General features: G+C 39.5%; 2 protein-coding genes across 2 annotated transcripts; both read right to left on the minus strand.

The window, feature by feature from the left end:
- Positions 1-203: 203 nt before the first annotated feature.
- LOC119740665 (G-protein coupled receptor 54-like) lies at positions 204-1798 on the minus strand. The gene is made up of 3 exons (XM_038216036.1): positions 1457-1798; positions 1002-1143; positions 204-871 (listed from the first exon to the last, which is right to left on the minus strand). The coding sequence occupies exons 1-3, from the start codon at positions 1796-1798 to the stop codon at positions 204-206; spliced, it is 1152 nt and encodes a 383-aa protein (XP_038071964.1).
- A 9843-nt stretch (positions 1799-11641) lies between these two features.
- On the minus strand, positions 11642-13176 carry LOC119740666 (G-protein coupled receptor 54-like). Its single transcript, XM_038216037.1, has 3 exons — positions 12835-13176; positions 12380-12521; positions 11642-12249 (listed from the first exon to the last, which is right to left on the minus strand). The coding sequence occupies exons 1-3, from the start codon at positions 13174-13176 to the stop codon at positions 11642-11644; spliced, it is 1092 nt and encodes a 363-aa protein (XP_038071965.1).
- Between the last annotated feature and the right edge of the window lie 11268 nt (positions 13177-24444).

Raw genomic sequence — 24444 nt, forward strand, 5'->3', positions numbered from 1 at the left:
TTCGTGATCAAAAGTTTGTGCATGTTTTTTGTGCCATTGTTTTCTCGAAAAGTAAAATATCCACTGAGCTGAAACTTCAATTGGTTATGTTTTTAACATTCTTCTTTGCATTTTGAGTGGTGTTATTATTAACGAATAAAATGCATGAAAAGCAATAATTCTGTATGCCTTATTTAAAGGAAGCCAAATTTATTCAAATTGGCTCATTTCGATGCATGCAGCGGCGGAGGTGAGGTCTGGCAGCCGACGCTCAGACTCTCCATGCTCGTGTGCTGACACGGAGAAGGGACCATCGCGGTAAACGCGTTGATCTGCGCGTTATCGCCACTTCTTTTTGGCGTGGTTCGTGATGAAACCGTCTGATCGCGCGCAAGCATTCCGCGTAAGTATGCCGGAAGGTGTTTTCTGAAACCGGTACCGGCAAATGGGTAAATGAAAGGGTTGACCACACTGTTCAGGTAGATGATCATATTGGCTATGCCCGAGCCGATTAGGTAAACGGGACTGTGGCCATATAAATTGGGGTCCCACACCACCCACATCAAGAGCACGCGAGACGGTAGCCACGACAGTGCAAAGGCCGCGATCACAACCATGATTAAACGGAGAGTTCGGCGCATGCGTTGCGAGCTTCTGGCCGTGCTGGTACCCGACGCTAAAGCAGAACCTGGTGTCTTCTGTCGAAGCTTCAGCCAGATCTTCAGGTAGCACATGGAGATGAAAATCAGCGGTACGATGTACATTGTGATGGCGGTGTAGGTCTGGAAAACCTTCTGGCCGTATTCCCAAGGAAACCAAATGGTGCAAAAGGCGAAAAGGGATGCCATTTTGACCGAGTAGAAGATGACCGGAACATACATCGCAAATGACACTGAGAGCAAAACAAAAGCAGGAAACGAACTACAGATCAAGACCTTCAAAATAGTAACCGTGAATACTAAATCACTAGAAAGAAGTCCTTAATTTTTGTTTCTTTGGCCGTTGCCTGATATGTCACTTACCAGCCCACATAATGACTATACCGAACAGAAAGACCCGTTTGCGTCTTTCGGTGTGTTTGACGGCCTCCAGCGGATACGCAACCAATCTCCATCGGTCGTATGACATCATCGCCAACGTAAGACCCGTCACCTCACCAATAACCTGTCATCGGATGAAATTGTCAGGGCAATGAAAGCTTTTATCCATAATAAAATTGAAAAGAGTTGTACCACTGCTGATGTATTAAGGACTCAAACGGTAAGTGGTAACTTCGTATTAGTTTATACGTCTCCCGTAATCACAACAAAAATGGTTTGCGAGCTAAAGAAGCTTAGGAAGGTCAAAGTACATTTTCAAATGCTTCATGAAAAATCCTCCGAACAGTCCAAGTAATTCAATTTTGCCTGTCTTTTCTTATAGTAAATTGGTTGAAACAAGGTGCATGTAAATTGTGTAGTACGGCCCCAATACATACGTGTCGAAGGTAGAACGTGGGCCAGCAGTTGAGGCTCACCGACACGCCGTAGCCAAATGTGTCCAGTGTGATGGACAAGGCTTGAAAGATCAACAGGAGGATGTCAGTCAGCGCAAGGTTGGCGAAGGAGAAGTTGGTCGTCGTGTGCATGTCACGGTAGCGCACCACGATGAAGATAACGGCCGAGTTGCCCACGAGACCCACTGCGATTATCACAAATGTGAAGACGCCGATGGCCTTCTGGAAAGGCTGGCCGAAAGACGGGTCGGCGACGAGTAGCGGCGGAGTTGGGTCTGTCTCGTTTGAGATCGGGGGTAGGGTGGATAGCACGACCGATGCCATGGTCTGTATCTTCTGCATGTATTTGAACATAAAGTTTGGAGCCCCTGACCGCATTAGGAATACCTAATATTTCAACAATATCATTATTGCCATGAGGCTGTTACTGAAGATATTTCAGGATTAAACCATTCATTTCAGCCGTCCATAATTTATGGCTCTGTGTTAAATACGATAGTCGTGATTGCAACAACAGTTTTGTCTATATATAGAAGCTGGTGTCGGGGTGGTTACTAGGTACAGTAACTTTGTCTTGTTTTTAAAGATGAAATACATGGCCACTTTTTATGCAGTGATTCCTTTTTTGTGTGTACTAAACTGACGTTTGAAAAAAATTGTGTGCACATAGGCCTACATTAGGCTATTCTCATACAAACTGGTCCATGTGAGTTCGCTGCAATACGAGTATCAGATAGTGCTTTCAGTTTAGTGATAGGGTTGACACAAGATTTTGGGATTTTTTTCACACAAGAAATTATCGTTTTGGGCTTACCTATATGCTTCTTAGTCTTACCTATATGCTGTGGAGAATGATACAACCTACAACCCTTTTCACCATTATACAGACAGCGGTTTATGTGAAAGGACAAGCAGACACCATTATACCAGGTGCGAAATATAGGCCTAGAACTGCATATAATTTGGCCTTGTCATTGGAGGTATTCACACCCAAGCTGAACCCCTTCTGCACTGTGAAGCGCTTTGAGACCTTTGGTATAAAGCGCTATAATTATTATAAGCACTACATTGTTGTTATTATTATTCTGTTCCCAAAAAGATATACATGTATACGTACAGAATCCCTGTCTGAATTTTGAGGCAGAAAGAAAAAAGTTTGACATACGTACCTGTAAAAGTCCTGTAAGTTGGAGCCTAAACTTCAATGAGAACGCTATCCCGTTATGGCTTGTTACTTGTCCACGGTTTAGCCAATAAGGCCGAATCCGAATATCTCGTCTAGGGATATTGTCTAGGTCTTCGTCCCGGCACTGCAAATACGTGGAGAAATGCTGACAGCAGACGTAGTCGCAACTCTGGGAGCTCGTTTCGAACAAGGCCTTATATACATTTAGGCCTCATTGGCGCATGATCGCCTGATATCACGAAAGCTCGAGCACAATTACACCTTAACGACTTTCTGTTCCGCAGCTCAATCAGAGTTTCAACGACCGTTAAACCATGTTTTCAGTTTCCGCACCAAACGTGACCTTTCAAAGACAACCTCGTCCTCATGGCGTCGAGCAGAATGCTACCACTGGCTTCTATGTCACCATGGTACAACTATATTGAATCGTTATTTTGCATCTTCAAACAGTTTGATATTATAATAAGGTTTATAACAATCGTCCATCGCGTCGCCCGTCATCCGTCGCGCGTCGCCCGTCGTGTGTCGCCCCTCGTTATACACTCATATTAAAAATTCGGTGAATAAACAAGACAAGGATATTGTTTTCGACCAGGATTGGCTGATTTAGTTCAATTCAGGGTTCTCACCACTTTTTAAGTTATCCCTGATATTTCGGTGATAAACCGATAAACCAGTGCAAACTAGGTTTTTAACTTTGCATGAACATCTTGCAGTTGCACTATTTTTTCTTCAAATATACTTTAAATACATCTATTTTTCTCTTCACAATTTTGAAATAAATAAATCAAAATTAAATGAGGCAAATGGTAATGATTTAATATTTCACATCTAGAAGACTAACACAAAACGATCATTTTCACCAACTGCCAAAACAAAGACCACTTTGATCCTTTTCCTTGTGGACATTAAGAACATCTAAGATTTTTACAAATATGTATTTAGGTGAGAAAATAAAAAATTGCTGCAAACCCATATTAGTTCTGGTGCAGAAATTGAACTTACTTCAGAATCTAACCTTCACAAATTGAAGTCATATCACAAATTGAAATATTTTTATCACTGTATTTGATATACGACACACTGTAAAATTATTAACACATTTGTGCAAAACTTTGCGTGTCCGCGTTAGTAAATGAATCAAAAGTTTGCTAGATATATCGTTCCATAATAGAATTGATTTTGAAAGTAGTTCATGGTTTAAGAGTCCTTTTTGTCGACAGCTATGTGCGATTTATAACGACATGTCCGAAATGACGTTCAGCGAAGTTGTATAAAGACACACATGATAATTGATCTCAATTTATGCCTGTCTCAAAGGTAACCTATATACCGAACTACTACCCCGAAAACTGAGATTAAAGATGGTACTTGTACTAAACACCTTGTGAAATTATTCCTTCTGGCTTTATTTCATTTAGAAACGAAGAATTGTTGTGGGTGAATTCAAACGTCCAGCCAATTGATTGATTTTTGGAAATAAACAGTTCTGTACATAGGCCTATTTTATGGACGAAATCGTGTTTCGCGATCAAAAGTTTGTGCATGTTTTTTTGCCATTGTTTTCTCGAAAAGTGAAATATCCACTGAGCTGAAACTTCAATTGGTTATGTTTTTAACATTCTTCTTTGCATTTTGAGTGGTGTTATTATTAATGAATAAAATGCATGAAAAGCAATAATTCTGTCTGTATGCCTTGTTTAAGGGAGCCAAATTTGTTCAAATTGGTTCATTTCGATGCATACAGCCAACTGACGCACCTGAGCGAGCAGGACACTCAGCGGGCAACCCGATTAAACACAATGCCCAGGGCTCACAGCCAACTGACACACTCGAGCGCGCAGGGCAACCCACTCTAACACAATGCCCAACAGACAACCAATCAGAATCCACCAATACAAGCACTCCCAATCCTAACACAGCCTACTTAAGGAGTAGCATCTCCAACTCTCTTCAGTCTCCTGACGAGTTCAGACGAGTTCCTGACAAGTTCTTTTAGACCGTAAAGCAGGACTATTCTTATCAGAACAAAAAACTACTTAGCGAAAGTTGATAATAAGCAGGACAATTTAAAGTATCTTCTAAGCAGTAGTTATTACCACATGGTGTTACCGCAGACCGAAACGATACCGTTACTCCACCATGCAAAGCCTCAAATCTTATATCATTTCAGTGTACTTCACAATAAGATCTTTGTCTCTCTTTAAGGATTCAACTAAACGGCCATTTGCAACGGTTCTTGTAAAGTGATAACAAACTATTAAGATAAAACCCAGGCGTGATGTCGCAGAAAACAAGTTTACGTTAAACTTTCGTTACCCTCGGCCGTGAAAGAGTGCTTTGCCGAGGTGCACAGAGACTATGTGCAATGAAGTGGTATGTTGCTTAACGCGTCGGGCAGTAATTGTAAAACGCGTCGTTACATGTTATTGAGCTATTACACAAGAATCAATTCATTTTCGCGTTGAAGATTCACAATAAGTCTCTCTTGGCTCCCGCATTTTAAAGCAATTTGAGTATAAATTTAGGAACTTTAGCATTCCATTTGTTGTTTTTGGCCCCATGTTACTACTATCATAACATAAGTCAGTGGCTGGGCGGGGGGGGGGGGGGGGGGGGTGTGTTGCGATCGACCACAATATACATATAATTCGGTCATTACTGTCAGGTCGAAGTTTTCGTAAATGTTCTCGTTCAAACTACAAAGGTTGTCAAGATTGCAAGGAAAGTAAAGCTCCCGATCTAATCCCCATAATCCAGTGGAAGTACTGGTAACACTTCAATTCAAATGTGCGCACTTATACGTCCTTTAACCTTACACAAAAACAATGCATTGAAAGCGTTTGTACTCCGTTTTCGATACTATTTTTATACCTTTAGACTACAGGTATTAGAAAGTCACCATAAAACCTCAAAATCACGATTTTTTTTGTTTCTCAACTCAAAGCTCTAGGGGATCCAATTCCCCCCTCCACACGGTCCCCGTGAAAATGGGTGTGTAGGCGTGTTCATCAGGCATTCAAACCGTTAACGAAAAATGCTGGAGAACAAAAGAGAACAATATCGTCCGCAACCTCGAGTCCCCATGGCTTACTTTATAACCAACCTCGTTTCCAAAAGTAAGCCCTGTATAGGAAACTTTCTTCCTGTATCCTGATTCGATACCGCAATTTGCTAATAATGGATTTATATCGTGTAGTTGGTGTTGTTATTTTCAACGTGCATTACGTGTGTTCACGATCATAGTAATTATAACGCACGTCTTCTCAATAATAGCCCTTTTCTTTCAAGATTGCTCATATTGATATGAAATGTGATACTGCATATTGGCGGGCCAGATTGTAACATTTTATAACTTCCAAAAAGTCGGGTTTTTTTCATAACTCACGGCGCGACGAATTGATGCTCTTTTTACCCCAGACACCGCAAACAAATACAAGTGCTAATGTAACGTATATGCATGCACCAGACTATTCCTCATCGTGTTCCAAAATCTTGCACATGCAAATGATCCAATACCAGGGTGAGAGAGCAGGTAGAAGTGAGTGCGTACTGCTCGCAACCCGGGGGACGAGGTTGTATCCTACGCGATTCCCAGCATACGTCCGCGATCGGGGGCGTGTACAAAACATATTGGGTGTCTTCCTAAACGGTTAAGGTACAAACAAAAGATGGACAATAAGACGTCCACGATTGACGGTGTGGATAGCATATGTGGGTGTGGGTTGGTTATCCTTTCAGACTGAAGACCTGGGACAATGGGGGTGTGTGCAATTTCAATGGGCCAGGTTCTCGGGAGAATTTCGTGTACAAACCTTATGGGAGTCCATGGCTCGACTCGAGTCCAACTCGCGTCACAATTTTCGAGGACTCGACTCGACTCGAGTCCCTATATTTCAAATGACTCGACTCGACTCGAGTCACTGTGAGCAAATGACTCTGGTCGACTCGAGTTTCTCATCAGAATGAGTCGACGCGACTCAAGGAAAGCTAATAAGACTCGAGTCCCAAAAATAAAAGTAAAACCTTGCGGAAAATATTTGCAATGACTTACGCCGGTGCCGGTTTTTGTTCACCTCACCGTTGTTCGCGAATAATGTATACATATACGTTCGTGGTTCGATCAGTGTCCCCATTAGTTGAATGACGATCTACTGGCATCCCCTTTTCACTTTCATTAAAAGTCACATGTAGTAGCCCGAATATGAAATTAAAAAAACAAAAAAAATGACTTTCCGTCCTGTGTTTATTTATTGTATGGTGTTCAAATATTTGTGACTCTAATTGACTCGAGCTAAATACTTGACTCGACTCGACTACAAGCAGTGACTCGACTCGACTCGACCTTCTTGACCTAATGACTCGACTCGACTCGAGTCACTTCTTCAAAATGAATCGACTCGACTCGAGTCACAAAAATCAGTGACTCCTTACAACTCTGTGTGTAGCCCCACAACTACGGGATTTACGCCAATGGTGTGGCGTGTTGTTTGCAAATACACATATTTAAAAAAAAAAAATTTTAATGTGAAATCTCGATTTGCCTTTTTATAAAGGTTTTGGGCCGGCAGTGTTGATCAGTCTCCGCCAACCTCTACCACTAGAATCAACCCAGTTTTAAACAATCCTTGTTCTACCATTTCGTGGACACAAACGATGAACGAGCATCCTCTACCTGTATTTCTTTAACCATAATTTATTCCATTTTCTGCATGTATCAATGAAGAATCTGTGTGAACATCAATATTTTAAACACTGACACATTTATTTAGTCTAGAATGGCCTGTGAATATGGGTCTCATAAAGTTAATTGCAAAAAGGTCGCAACTTGAGAATATTAAATACCATACATAATGTAACCAACTTTAACAAACACGTTTCGTGGTTATATAACGATTAAATAATCGAACTAACATTTCTATTTACCGATGATGATAATTGTCTTTCTTGATTTCTTAATGTGAACATCAGTTTAAACCAGATTTAACAAAAAAAACGGATATTCCTTGCTCAACTAATATCAACGTTTGTTCATTTCAATCTTCGTCAAAATAAAATTGCAAAATGAATTAGGCAAAACACACTTTTCTCACAATTGGCTTGATAATTTTTTTAGCGTCAACATTAGTTAAGAGCTTTCCAATGAGAAATCACACGAAAAAAATTGGCCCACGACAAATAATCAGTAAAGCTCAATTTTTGAATTAAGAGCGGGACGCTCCGAATTCGTTCTGAACTATAGTGTGCGCAATTTCTGAACTGGAGCGCGTCATTTAAAACCACTTTTTTAACCTGTATAAAGGCCTGCAAAAATAAACAAGCAAATTTATTTGTTACAGGACATTATATTCCTTTACATTTCGTTCGGAAAAGAGCAGCGAATTTTTGGGAAAGCACATATACCAACTTTAAATGTAATATGAAAAGTGGTATGAATATTCAGAAACATCCTTAACAGCTGTAAAGACGAGTGTTATATATCATGGTTACATGTATTTAATTCTGTATTAATGAAATTGCTTACTCAAATAGGCCTAACGGAAAGGCTCCCACGCCTAAACAATAGTTCTGTAATGCTTGCTTAAATCAAGTCGGTAAGGTTCAAATTATTGAACGATTGTAATTAAAACACTGCTGGATCATCATGCCCGGTGGCTGCTGCTTGCACTTAAATCACGTCCTTCCGTTACCAAATTGGTAACAGAAGGACGGTAACGGAAGGACAAATGTTATTTTCATCAAATGTTACAACATTTGTGCTCATGTTTGAAAAATGAAAATCACTGTAAATACATTCATGTATAATGGGCATTAAAAGGACATTTATGTAACCCACCTTCACAAAAGCGGGATAAGCAGGGCAAGGTGTTCCTTACAAAGGTTGGCACAGGCATGTACAACATGTACAATGTACATGTACATACACGGTACATGTATGTCGATGTACCGGGTACTCCTACAGGAGTGGTTGCAGAAAATCAAATCATAAGGTTGCTGCCATCACCATTCATGGACAATAGGGAAAGATACAATTTCTGTGAAGCCATTCTAGAAGCAAATTGTCAAAAATGAGATGGCAGAAAGTACTATTGGGCACTTTCATACAATTTACATGTGTAAGACATGTGAGGTGCAATTTTTGACAAATTATGCCAAAGTTAACAACCTCAGTTTGGATGTTGATAAGTTAATTATTGTTACTACTCTAATTTGATTTCAAACATTGAAGTTAGAGCTCAATTAAAAGCAACACCTTAACATGGACATTTTTTAAAGCATAATGATTCTGATGCCATCAGGTCTACCGGTAGATGTTTTTAACTTAAATGTAAGCTGCATGGTCGGCCCCCAACCCTTTAGGTAAACCACTGAACCTATTATTATTAAAAGTTGTCGGTGAACATGTAACCAATATGTACATCGACATACAAGTGTTCAAATACTGTGTATTTTAACTTTTAAGGATTGAGGTGATGGGCCTATTTCTGTGGTAATCTTGTGTTCGTGAATGATGTTTTTTTTTTGGTTGTTTTCGTTTTTCATTTATTATCATTAATTTTGCAGGCACCTATCTTTATCTCAATAGTTTCTTGGGTATTATTATTTACGTTACCGTGGAATTGCCCATTAGCAATGTTGAAAACCCGGGAAATAGTAAACGGGGATCATTCTGAGAGGATACGGCTTTTAATTACAAATCTGTAAAGAAACCGCACAGGGAAACTGACTAAAATGTATTATAATTATTTTATGGTTGAACAAAGAAATTGAGTGGAGCGGAGTTTCAACCTGCGACCTTCGGATTACCGTTCCGGTGCTCTACCAACTGTTATTTGAAACAACTAACAAAGACACGCTCTGATGAAGTAGATGGTACAAAATACTGTATAGCGGTATTTAAAATATCGATGAATCGCAACTTGAATTTACATTTATCTCATCCTCGCTATACTTTAACGAAGAAAGGGTGTGTGTATGTGGGTTTGTTTTTGCATTCAACAGGGGATGTTGATAGAGGACAATATAGGGTCAACAATTCCCTAAGGTCCACAACTGAATATCGTGAACAAAAGATATGGGAGGTCATCCTAAAAAGTTAGAGTGCTTACAAAAGAGAGACAATAGACCTTCTCAGGGTGCGCCATCTTGAAAATCAAAGCGAGGCAAATAACGCACATAAATCTAGCGGGCGACAGGCCCCTCAACCGCGACCCCCCCCCCCTCAATCGGGCGGGGCGAAGCCTCGTCTATACATGGTAACTCTACCAATAAATAAATTTAAGCCACTACAACATGTAGCACTAGCGACTAGCGAGATGCGAAACAATTCCTCGAACTTTGCAAAAAACTTCTAAATATGAGAGTACTTGAATATACAGTTTTTGATCGAAAAAACAAACAAACAATTAATAAATAGGAATAAATAAATACGTAATTTTACACAAAACTATACTGGTTCTTTCGCATTTAATGTATGTTGCAAACTTAAACAGAATATACGAATACTTGTCCCTATATACTTTAAATACATCTATTTTTGTAGAAGACTTACACGAAATCTAGAAGACTTACACAAAACGATCATTTTCACCAACTGCCAAAACATAGACCACTTTGATCCTTTTCCTTTGGGACATTAGAACATGTAATATGTTTACAAATATTTATTTGGGTGATGAAAAAAAAAACCAACAAAAAATTGCTGCAAACCCTTATTAGCTCTGGTGCAGAAATAGAAATTACTTTTTACCTTCACAAATTGAAGTCATGTCACAAATTGAAATATATTTTGTTAACTCTTTTTAATATACAACACACTGTAAAATTATTAACACATTTGAGCAAAACTTTGCTAATCCACGTTAGTAAATGAATCAAAAGTTGGCTAGATCTATCGTCCCATAATAGAATTGATTTTGAAAGTAGTTTTTGCCGACAGCTATGTGCAATGTATAACGACATGTCCGAAAAGATGTTCAGCGAAGCTGTATAAAGGCACACATGATAATTGATCTCAATTTATGCCTGTCTCAAAAGTAACCTATATACAGAACTACTACCCCGAAAACTGGGATTAAAGATGGTACTGGTACTAAACACCTTGTGAAATTATTCCTTCTGGCTATATTTCATTTAGAAACGAAGAATTGTTGTGGGTGAATTCAAACGTCCAGCCAATTGATTGATTTTTGGAAATAAAGTGTTCTTTACATAGGCCTTCTTGTGCTCAAATGGACGAAATCGTGTTTCGTGATCAAAAGTTTGATCGAAAAGTGAAATGTCCACTGAGCTGAAACTTCAATAGCTTATGTTTTTAACATTCTTCTTTGCATTGTGAGTGGTGTTATTATTAACGAATAAAATGCATGAACAGCAATAATTCTGTATGCCTTATTTAAAGGAAGTCAAATCTATTCAAATTGGCTCATTTCGATGCATGCGGCGGCGGAGGTGAGGTCTGGCAGACGACGCTCAGACTCTCCACGCTCGTGTGCTGACCACTGATCTCTATATAAAGACTGGATAGCGGATAAAGAGCCGCACAATGTACGAATTTGACGCCATATTGGTGAGACCGGCTGGTGATCTACAAAGGACAAGTTGCCGTCTTTATAGACGGCATGATTTCCTTTGTAACATCGCGGTTCACTTGACTTATATTTTGGCCACCACCACTGACCAACTGACCAAGGTTTACTACAATTTTTCTAACGTCGTGGTTACTTTTATAATGCCGCAAATCACTTTTTCGGCGTTTTTGAAATAATAATCACTACGGAAATGTGTCCTTTTTAGAACATCATAATATGTGTACGTGACCAAAATGCGCGTCAACTGTTGATACAACGCGCGCGTATTTACGCGTAGAACGTTCGTATATACGCGGCCATCTTCGTGAGACCGGGGGCGAATTGGTCAATATGCAAAGTCTACTGTGTGAATGTTGTATGCATATCCGCTATCCAGTCTTTATATAGAGATCAGTGGTGCTGACACGGAGAAGGGGCCATCGCGGTAAACGCGTTGATCTGCGCGTTATCGCCACTTCTTTTTTGGCGTGGTTCGTGACGAAACCGTCTGATCGCGCGCAAGCATTCCGCTAATGCCGGAAGGTGTTTTCTGAAACCGGTACCGGCAAATGGGTAAATGAAAGGGTTGACCACACTGTTCAGGTAGACGATCAAATTGGCTATACCCGAGCCGATTAGGTAAACGGGACTGAAGGCAAGGAAATTGGGGTCCCACACCAACCACATCAGGAGCGCACGATGCGCTAGCCACGACAGCGCAAAGGCCGCGATCACAACCATGATTAAACGGAGAGTTCGGCGCATGCGTTTGGAGCTTCTGGCCGTGCTGATACCCGACGCTGTAGCGGAACCTGGTGTCTTCTGTCGAAGCTTCAGCCAGATCTTCAGGTAGCACACGGAGATGAAAATCAGCGGAACTATGTACATTGTGATGGCGGAGTAGGTCTGGAAAACCTTCTGGCCGTATTCCCAAGGAAACCAAATGGTGCAAAAGGCAGCATCAAGGGATACTATTTTGACCGAGTAGAAGATGACCGGAACATACATCGCAAATGACACTGAGAGCAAAACAAAAGCAGGAAACGAACTACAGATCAAGACCTTCAAAATAGTAACTGTGAATACTAAATCACTAGAAAGATGTCCTTAATCTTTGTTTCTTTGGCCGTTGTCTGATATGTCACTTACCAGCCCACAGAATGACTATACCGAACAGAAAGACCCGTTTGCGTCTTTCGGTGTGTTTGACGGCCTCCAGCGGATACGCAACCAATCTCCATCGGTCGTATGACATCATCGCCAACGTAAGACCCGTCACCTCACCAATAACCTGTCATCGGATGAAAGTGTCAGGGCAATGAAAGCTTTTATCCATAATAAAATTGAAAAGAGTTGTACCACTGCTGATGTATTAAGGACTCAAACGGTAAGTGGTAACTTCGTATTAGTTTATTCGTCTCCCGTAATCACAACAAAAATGGTTTGCGAGCTAAAGAAGCTGAGGAAGATCAAAGTATATTTTCAAATGCCTCATGAACAATCCTCCGAACAGTCCAAGTAATTCAATTTTGCCTGTCTTTTCTTATAGTAAATTGGTTGAAACAAGGTGCTGGTAAATTGTGTAGTACGGCCCCAATACATACGTATCGAAGGTAGAACGTGGGCCAGCAGTTGAGGCTCACTGACACGCCGTAGCCAAATATGTCCAGGGTGACGGACAAGGCTTGAAAGACCAACAGGAGGATGTCAGTCAGCGCCAGGTTGGCGAAGGAGAAGTTGGTCGTCGTGTGCATGTCACGGTAGCGCACCACGATGAAGATAACAGCCGAGTTGCCCACGAGACCCACTGCGATTACCACAAATGTGAAGACGCCGATGGCCTTCTGGAAAGGCTGGCCGTAAAACGGGTCGACGACGAGTAGCGGCGGAGTTGGGTCTGTCTCGTTCGAGATCGGGGGTAGGGTGGATAGCACGACCGATGCCATGGTCTGTATCTTCTGCATGCATTTGAACATAAAGTTTGGAGCCCCTGACCGCATTAGGAGTACCTAATATTTCAACAGTATCATTATTGCCATGAGGCTGTTACTGAAGATATTTCAGGATTAAACCATTCATTTCAGCCGTCCATATGGCTCTGTGTTAAATACGATAGTCGTGATTGCAACAACAGTTTTGTCTATATATAGGAGCTGGTGTCGGGGTGGTTACTAGGTACAGTAACTTTGTCTTGTTTTTAAAGATGAAATACATGGCCACTTTTTATGCAATGATTCTTTTTTTGTGTACTAAACTGACGTTTGAAAAAATTGTGTGCACATAGGCCTACATTAGGCTATTCTCATACAAACTGGTCCATGTGAGTTCACTGCAATACGAGTATCAGATAGTGCTTTCAGTTTAGTGATAGGGTTGACACAAGATTTTGGGATTTTTTTTCACACAAGAAATTATCGTTTTGGGCTTACCTATATGCTTCTTAGTCTTACCTATATGCTGTGGAGAATGATACAACCTACAACCCTTTTCAACATTATACAGACAGCGGTTTATGTGAAAGGACAAGCAGACACCATTATACCAGGTGCGAAATGTAGGCCTAGAACTGCATATAATTTGGCCTTGTCATTGGAGGTATTCACACCCAAGCTGAACCCCTTCTGCACTGTGAAGCGCTTTGAGACCTTTGGTATAAAGCGCTATAATTATTATAAGCACCACATTGTTGTTATTATTATTCTGTTCCCAAAAAGATATACATGTATACGTACAGAATCCGTGTCTGAATTTTGAGGCAGAAAGAAAAAAGTTTGACATACGTACCTGTAAAAGTCCTGTAAGTTGGAGCCTAAGCTTCAATGAGAACGCTATCCCGTTATGGCTTGTTACTTGTCCACGGTTTAGCCAATAAGGCCGAATCCGAATATCTCGTCTAGGGATATTGTGTAGGTCTTCGTCCCGGCACTGCAAATACGTGGAGAAATGCTGACAGCAGACGTAGTCGCAACTCTGGGAGCTCGTTTCGGACAAGGCCTTATATACATTTAGGCCTCATTGGCGCATGATCGTCTGATATCACGAAAGCTCGAGCACAATTACACCTTGACTTTCTGTTCCGCAGCTCAATCAGAGTTTCAACGGCCGTTAAACCATGTTTTCAGTTTCCGCGCCAAACGTGACCTTTCAAAGACAACCTCGTCCCCATGGCGTCGAGCAGAACGCTACCACTGGCTTCTATGTCACCATGGTACAACTATATTGAATCGTTATTTTGCATCTTCAAACAGTTTGATATTATATTAAGGTTTATAACAATCCTCCATCGCGTCGTCCGTCCACTGTTGTGCGTCGTCCGTCGGCCGTCACTCGTCGCCCGTCATCCGTCGCGCGTCGCCCCTTGTTATACACTCATATTAACAAATCGGTGAATAAACAAGACAAGGAAATTGTTTTCGACCAGGATTGGCTGATTTAGTTCAATTCAGGGTTCTCACCACTTTTTAAGTTATCCCTGATATTTCGGTGATAAACCGATAAACCAGTGCAAACAAGGTTCTTAACTTTGCATGAATATCTTGCAGTTGCACTATTTTTTCTTCAAATATACTTTAAATACATCTATTTTTCTCTTCAGAATTTGGAAATAAATAAATCAAAATTAAATGAGGCAAATGGTCATGATTTAATATTTCACATCTAGAAGACTAAACACAAAACGATCATTTTCACCAACTGCCAAAACAAAGACCACTTTGATCCTTTTCCTTGTGGACATTAAGAACATCTAAGATTTTTACAAATATGTATTTAGGTGAGAAAAAAAATAAAAAATTGCTGCAAACCCATATTAGTTCTGGTGCAGAAATTGAACTTACTTCAGAATCTAACCTTCACAAATTGAAGTCATATCACAAATTGAAATATTTTTATCACTGTATTTGATATACGACACACTGTAAAATTATTAACACATTTGTGCAAAACTTTGCGTGTCCGCGTTAGTAAATGAATCAAAAGTTGGCTAGATATATCGTTCCATAATAGAATTGATTTTGAAAGTAGTTCATGGTTTAAGAGTCATATTTTGCCGACAGCTATGTGCGATTTATAACGACATGTTGAAAAAAAACGTTCAGCGAAGTTGTATAATGGCACACATGATAATTGATCTCAATTTATGCCTGTCTCAAAGGTAACCTATATACCGAACTACTACCCCGAAAACTGAGATTAAAGACGGTACTGGTACTAAACACCTTGTGAAATTATTCCTTCTGGCTATATTTCATTTAGAAACGAAGAATTGTTGTGGGTGAATTCAAACGTCCAGCCAATTGATTGATTTTGGGAAATAAAGAGTTCTGTACATAGGCCTATTTTATGGACGAAATCGTGTTTCGCGATCAAAAGTTTGTGCATGTTTTTTTGCCATTGTTTTCTCGAAAAGTGAAATATCCACTGAGCTGAAACTTCAATTGGTTATGTTTTTAACATTCTTCTTTGCATTTTGAGTGGTGTTATTATTAATGAATAAAATGCATGAAAAGCAATAATTCTGTCTGTATGCCTTATTTAAGGGAGCCAAATATATTCAAATTGGCTCATTTCGATGCTACAGCCAACTGACACACCTGAGCGAGCAGGACACTCAGCGGGCATCCCCGTTAAACACAATGCCCAGGGCTCACAGCCAACTGACACACTCGAGCGAGCAGGGCAACCCACTCTAAACACAATGCCCAACAGACAACCAATCAGAATCCACCAATACAAGCACTCCCAATCCTAACACAGCCTACTTAAAGGAAATGTACATCATTGGCTTTTGCTGTAATTTTCAGAAATGAACTATTTGAGAGGTTAGTATAATAGATCAAATATTGTTACACTGACATTTTTGAAGTTTGGTGTTCGAAAAGGTTGGAAAAACCAAGAAAAACAAAAGTGTTTAAGTAGTCTGGTTCCCTGACTCCACAAAAGATAAAATGGATCAATTTATAGATGATGGAAAATTGTACGGCAAGGGAACCAGTCTAGCTGGCCTGCACCCGTTCATGAACATGTAACCAATAGCAAACAAAATTTGGACTGAAAAAAATGGTAAATTTGGAGCAGTAGTTGAAAAATAGTTAGGTTTTCCAACGCTGGTCGGCCGACCACCGTTGGAAATGTTTACAAAAATACCATTTTCTTGAAAATGACTTCACACCAGGTGCCATAATTTTACAAGATGTTTGAGACTGTCATTTACCAACATCCTAGTAAGGTATTTCGTAAAAACTTGGTAGTTTTATTTTTCGATGTTTGCAAATGTTGTATATTCCCTTTAAGGAGTAGCATCTCCAACTCTCCTCAGTCTCCTGACGAGTTCAGACGAGTTCCTGACAAGTTCTTTTAGAACTTAAAGCAGGACTATTCTTATCAGAACAAAAACTACTTAGCGAAAGTTGATAATAAGCAGGACAAGTTCTTTTCAGAACTATTTAAAATATCTTCTAAGCAGTAGTTATTACCACATGGTGTTACCGCAAACCGAAACGATACCGATACTCCACCATGCAAAGCCTCAAATCTTATATCATTTCAGTGTACTTCACAATAAGATCTTTGTCTCTCTTTAAGGATTCAACTAAACGGCTATTTGCAACGGTTCTTGTGAAGTGATAACAAGCTATTAAGATAAAACCCAGGCGTGATGTCGCAGAAAACAAGTTTACGTTAAACTTTCGTTACCCTCGGCCGTGAGAGAGTGCTTTGCCGAAGTGCACAGAGACTATGTGCAATGAAGTGCAATGGTCGAAGTGGTATGTTGCTTAATGCGTCGGGCAGTAATTGTAAAACGCGTCGTTACATGCTATTGAGCTATTACACAAGAATCAATTCATTTTCGCGTTGAAAATTCATAGGAAGTCTCTCTTGGCTCCCGCATTTTAAAGCAATTTGGGTATTAATTTAGGAACTTTAGCATTCCATTTGTTGTTTTTGGCCCCATGTTACTACTATCATAACACTAGTCAGTGGCTGGGCGGGGGGGGGGGGGGGTGTTGCGATCGACCTCGACCCCCTCTAGATCGGCTACTGCCTATATACATAGAATTCGGTCATTACTGTCAGGTCGAAGTTTTCGTAAATGTTCTCGTTCAAACTACAAAGGTTGTCAAGATTGCAAGGAAAGTAAAGCGCCCGATCTAATCCCCATAATCCAGTGGAAGTACTGGTAACACTTCAATTCAAATGTGCGCACTTATACGTCCTTTAACCTTACACAAAAACAATGCATTGAAAGCGTTTGTACTCCGTTTTCGATACTATATTTATACATTTAGACTACAGGTATTAGAAAGTCACCATAAAACTTTGGTTTCTCAACACAAAGCTCTAGGGGATCCAATTCCCCCTTCCCCCACGGTCCCCGTGAAAATGTGTGTGTGGGCGTGTTCATCAGGCATTCAAACCGTGGACGAAAAATGCTGGAGAACAAAAGAGAACAATATCGTCCGCAACCTCGAGTCCCCATGGCTTACTTTATAACCAACCTCGTTTCCAAAAGTAAGCCCTATATTGGAAACTTTCTTCCTGTATCCTGATTCGATACCGCAATTTGCTAATAATGGATTTATATCGTGTAGTTGGTGTTGTTATTTTCAAATGTGATACTGCATATTGGCGGGCCAGTTTGTAACATTCCAAAAAGTCGTTTTTTTCCATAACTCACGGCGCGACGAATTGATGCTGTTTTTACCCCAGACACCGCAAACAAATACAAGTGCTAATGTAACGTATATGCATGCACCAGACTATTCCTCATCGTGTTCAAAAATCTTGCACATGCAAATGATCCAATACCAGGGTGAGAGAGCAGGTAGAAGTGAGTGCGTACTGCTCGCAACCCGGGGGACGAGGTTGTATCGTACGCGATTCCCAGCATATGTCCGCGAACGGGGTCGTGTACAAAACATATTGGGTGTCTTCCTAAAAGGTTAAGGTACAAACAAAAGATGGACAATAAGACGTCCACGATTGACGGTGTGGATAGCATATGTGGGTGTGGCTTGGTTATCTTTTCAGACTGAAGACCTGGGACAATGGGGTGTGTGCGATTTCAATGGGCCAGGTCCTCGGGAGAATTTCGTGTACAAACCTTATGGGAGTCCATGGCTCGACTCGAGTCTATCTCGCGTCACAATTTTCGAGGACTCGACTCGACTCGAGTCCCTATATTTCAAATGACTCGATTCGACTCGAGTCACTGTGAGCAAATGACTCGGGTCGACTTGAGTTCCTCATCAGAATGAGTCGACGCGACTCAAGGAAAGCTAATAAGACTCGAGTCCCAAAAATAAAAAGCAAAACCTTGCGGAAAATATTTGCAATGACTGACGCCGGTGCCGGTTTTTGTTCACGTCACCGTTGTCCGCGAATAATGTATACATATACGTTCGTGGTTCGATCAGTGTCCCCATTAGTTGAATGACGATCTACTGGCATCCCCTCTTCACTTTCATGAAAAGTCACATGTAGTAGCCCGAATATGAAATTAAAAAACCAAAAAAAAATGACTTTCTGTCTTGTGTTTGTTTATTTATTGTATGGTGTTCAAATATTTGTGACTCTAATTGACTCGAGCTAAATACTTGACTCGACTCGACTACAAACAGTGACTCGACTCGACTCGACCTTCTTGACCTAATGACTCGACTCGACTCGAGTCACTTCTTCAAAATGAATTGACTCGACTCGAGTCACAAAAATCAGTGACTCGTTACAACTCTTTGTGTAGCCCCACAACTACGGGATTTACGCCAATGGTGTGGCGTGTTGTTCGCAAATACACATATTTAAAAAAAAAATAATGTTCGTTGGCACGTACACGAGTGAAATCTCGATTTGCCTTTTTATAAAGGTTTTGGGCCGGCAGTGTTGATCAGTCTCCGCCAACCTCTACCACTAGAATCAACCCAGTTTTAAACTATCCTTGTTCTACCATTTCGTGGACACAAACGATGAACGAGCATCCTCTACCTGTATTTCTTTAACCATAATTTATTCCATTTTCTGCATGTATCAATGAAGAATCTGTGTGAACATCAATATTTTAAACACTGACACATTTATTTAGTCTAGAATGGCCTGTGAATAAGGGTCTCATAAAGTTAATTGCAAAAAGGTCGCAACTTGAGAATATTAAATACCATACATAATGTAACCAACTTTAACAAACACGTTTCGTGGTTATATAACGATTAAATAATCGAACTAACATTTCTATTTACCGATGATGATAATTGTCTTTCTTGATTTCTTAATGTGAACATAAGTTTAAATCAGATTTAACAAAAAAACGGATATTCCTTGCTCAACTAATATCAACGTTTGTTCATTTCAATCTTCGTCAATATAAAATTGCAAAATGAATTAGGCAAAACATACTTTTCTCACAATTGGCTTGATAATTTTTTTAGCGTTAACATTAGTTAAGAGCTTTCCAATGAGAAATCACACGAAAAAAATTGGCACACGACAAATAATCAGTAAAGCTCAATTTTTGAATTAAGAGCGGGACGCTCCGAATTCGTTCTGAATTATAGTGTGCGCAATTTCTGAACTGGAGCGCGTCATTTAAAACCACTTTTTAAACCTGTATAAAGGCCTGCAAAAATAAACAAGCAAATTTATTTGTTACAGGACATTATATTCCTTTACATTTCGTTCGGAAAAGAGCAGCGAATTTTTGGAAAAGCACATATACCAACTTTAAATGTAATATGAAAAGTGGTATGAATATTCAGAAACATCCTTAACAGCTGTAAAGACGAGTGTTATATATCATGGTTACATGTATTTAATTCTGCATTAATGAAATTGCTTACTCAAATAGGCCTAACGGAAAGGCTCCCACGCCTAAACAATAGTTCTGTAATGCTTGCTTATATCAAGTCGGTAAGGTTCAAATTATTGAACGATTGTAATTAAAACACTGCTGGATCATCATGCCCGGTGGCTGCTGCATGCACTTAAATTACGTCCTTCCGTTACCAAATTGGTAACGGAAGGACGGTAACGGAAGGACAAATGTTATTTTCATCAAATGTTACAACATTTGTGCTCATGTTTGGAAAATGAAAATCACTGTAAGAACATTCATGTATAATGAGCATTAAAAGGACATTTATGTAACCCACCTTCACAAAAGCGGGATAAGCAGGGCAAGGTGTTCCTTACAAAGGTTGGCACAGGCATGTACAACATGTACAATGTACATGTACATACACGGTACATATATGTCGATGTACCGGGTACTCCTACAAGAGTGGTTGCAGAAAATCAAATCATAAGGTTGCTGCCATCACCATTCATGGACAATAGGGAAAGATACAATTTCTGTGAAGCCATTCTAGAAGCAAATTGTCAAAAATGAGATGGCAGAAAGTACTATTGGGCACTTTCATACAATTTACATGTGTAAGACATGTGAGGTGCAATTTTTGACAAATTATGCCAAAGTTAACAACCTCAGTTTGGATGTTTATAAGTTATTTATTGTTACTACTCTAATTTGATTTCAAACATTGAAGTTAGAGCTCAATTAAAAGCAACACCTAAAAATGGACATTTTTTAAAGCATAATGATTCTGATGCCATCAGGTCTACCGTTAGATGTTTTTAACTTAAATGTAGGCTGCATGGTCGGTCCCCAACCCTTTAGGTAAACCACTGAACCTATTATTATTAAAAGTTGTCGGTGAACATGTAACCAATATACTCAAGTGTTCAAATACTGTGTATTTGAACTTTTAAGGATTGAGGTGATGGGCCTATTTCTGTGGTAATCTTGTGTTCGTGAATTATGTTTTTTGTGGTTGTTTTCGTTTTTCATTTATTATCATTAATTTTGCAGGCACCTATCTTTATTTCAATAGTTTCTTGGGTATTATTATTTACGTTACCGTGGAATTGCCCATTAGCAATGTTGGAAACCTCGGAAATAGTAAACGGGGATCATTCTGAGAGGATATGGCTTTTAAATACAAATCTGTAAAGAAACCGCACAGGGAAACTGACTAAGTGTATTATAATTATTTTATGGTTGAACAAAGAAATTGAGTGGAGCGGAGTTTCAACCTGCGACCTTCGGATTACCGTTTAGGTGCTCTACCAACTGTTATTTGAAACAACTAACAAAGACACGCTCTGATGAAGTAGATGGTACAAAATGCTGTATAGCGGTATTTAAAATATCGATGAATCGCAACTTGAATTTACATTTATCTCATCCTCGCTATACTTTAACGAAGAAAGGGTGTGTGTATGTGGGTTTGTTTTTGCATTCAACAGGGGATGTTGATAGAGGACATTATAGGGTCAACAATTCCCTAAGGTCCACAACTTACGATCGTGAACAAAACATATGGGAGGTCATCCTAAAAAGTTAGAGTGCCTACAAAAGAGGGACAATAAACCTTCTCAGGGTACGCCATCTTGAAAATAAAAGTGAGGAAAACAACGCACACAAATCTGGCGGGCGACAGGCCCCTCAACCGCGACCCCCCCCCCCTCCCCTCAATCGGGCGGGGCGAAGCCTCGTCTATACATGGTAACTCTACCAATAAATAAATTTAAGCCACTACAACATGTAGCACTAGCAAGATGCGAAACAATTCCTCGAACTTTGCAAAAAAAACGTCTAAATATGAGGGTACTTGAATATACAGTTTTCGATCGAAAAAACAAACAAACAATTAATAAATTGGAATAAATAAATACGTAATTGTATACAAAATTATACTGGTTCTTTCGCATTTAATGTTTGTTGCAAACATAAACAGAATTTACGAATACTTGTCCCTTTTTTCAAATATACTTTAAATACATCTATTTTTCTAGAAGACTTACTCGAAATCTAGAAGACTTACACAAAACATAGACCACTTTGATCCTTTTCTTTTGGGACATTAGAACATGTAATATGTTTACAAATATTTATTTGGGTGATGAAAAAAAAAATTGCTGCAAACCCTTATTAGTTCTGGTGCAGAAATAGAAATTACTTTTAACCTTCACAAATTGAAGTCATGTCACAAATTGAAATATATTTTGTTAACTCTATTTAATATACAACACACTGTAAAATTATTAACACATTTGAGCAAAACTTTGCGCATCCACGTTAGTAAATGAATCAAAAGTTGGCTAGATCTATAGTCCCATAATAGAATTGATTTTGAAAGTAGTTTTTGCCGACAGCTATGTGCGATGTATAACGACATGTCCGAAAAGACGTTCAGCGAAGTTGTATAAAGGCACACATGATAATTGATCTCAATTTATGCCTGTCTCAAAAGTAACCTATATACAGAACTACTACCCCGAAAACTGAGATTAAAGATGGTACTGGTACTAAACACCTTGTGAAATTATTCCTTCTGGCTATATTTCATTTAGAAACGAGGAGTTGTTGTGGGTGAATTCAAACGTCCAGCCAATTGATTGATTTTTGGAAATAAAGTGTTCTTTACATAGGCCTACTTGTGCTCAAATGGACGAAATCGTGTTTCGTGATCAAAAGTTTGATCGAAAAGTGAAATGTCCACTGAGCTGAAACTTCAACAGCTTATGTTTTTAACATTCTTCTTTGCATTGTGAGTGGTGTTATTATTAACGAATAAAATGCATGAAAAGCAATAATTCTGTATGCCTTATTTAAAGGAAGCCATATCTATTCAAATTGGCTCATTTCGATGCATGCGGCGGCGGAGGTGAGGTCTGGCAGACGACGCTCAGACTCTCCACGCTCGTGTGCTGACACGGAGAAGGGGCCATCGCGGTAAACGCGTTGATCTGCGCGTTATCGCCACTTCTTTTTGGCGTGGTTCGTGATGAAACCGTCTGATCGCGCGCAAGCATTCCGCGTAAGTATGCCGGAAGGTGTTATTTGAAACAACTAACAAAGACACGCTCTGATAAAGTAGATGGTACAAAATACTGTATAGCGGAAATAATATCCGGTCAATTCACTATTAATTCATTTAAAATATCGATGAATCGCAACTTGAATTAACATTTATGTCATCCTCGCTATACTATAAGGAAGAAAGGGTGTGTGTATGTGGGTTTGTTTTTGCATTCAACAGGGGATGTTGATAGAGGACAATATAGGGTCAACAATTCCCAAAGGTCCACAACTGACATCGTGAACAAAACATATGGGAGGTCATCCTAAAAAGTTAGAGTGCCTACAAAAGAGGGACAATAGACCTTCTCAGGGTACGCCATCTTGAAAATCAAAGCGAGGCAAACAACGCACACAAATCTGGCGGGCGACAGGCCCCTCAACCGCGATCCCCTCCCCCCCCCCCCCTCAATCGGGCGGGGCGAAGCCTCGTCTATACATGGTAACTCTACCAATAAATAAATTTAAGCCACTACAACATGTAGCACTAGCGAGATGCGAAACAATTCCTCGAACTTTGCAAAAAAACGTCTAAATATGAGGGCACTTGAATATACAGTTTTCGATCGAAAAAACAAACAAACAAATTAATGAATAGGAATAAATAAATACGTAATTTTATACAAACTATACTGGTTCTTTCGCTTTTAATGTATGTTGCAAACATAAACAGAATATACGAATACCTGTCCCTATTTTTTTCAAATATACTTTAAATACATCTATGTTTCTAGAAGACTTACACGAAATCTAGAAGACTTACACAAAACGATCATTTTCACCAACTGCCAAAACATAGACCACTTTGATCCTTTTCCTTTGGGACATTAGAACATGTAATATGTTTACAAATATTTATTTGGGTGATGAAAAAAAAAACAATAAAAAATTGCTGCAAACCCATATTAGTTCTGGTGCAGAAATAGAAATTACTTTTAACCTTCACAAATTGAAGTCATGTCACAAATTGAAATATATTTTGTTAACTCTTTTAAATATACAACACACTGTAAAATTATTAACACATTTGAGCAAAACTTTGCGTATCCACGTTAGTAAATGAATCAAAAGTTGGCTAGATCTATCGTCCCATAATAGAATTGATTTTGAAAGTAGTTCATGGTTTAAGAGTACTTTTTGCCGACGACATGTCCGAAAAGACGTTCAGCGAAGTTGTATAAGGCACACATGATAATTTATCTCAATTTATGCCTGTCTCAAAAGTAACCTATATAATAATACATAATAATAATAACGGAGTCGTATATAGCTCACGTATCTACCAACAATTAGGTACTCAAGG

Source organism: Patiria miniata, unplaced genomic scaffold, assembly GCF_015706575.1.
Source record: "Patiria miniata isolate m_02_andy unplaced genomic scaffold, ASM1570657v1 HiC_scaffold_5, whole genome shotgun sequence".
NCBI lineage: Eukaryota > Metazoa > Echinodermata > Asteroidea > Valvatida > Asterinidae > Patiria > Patiria miniata.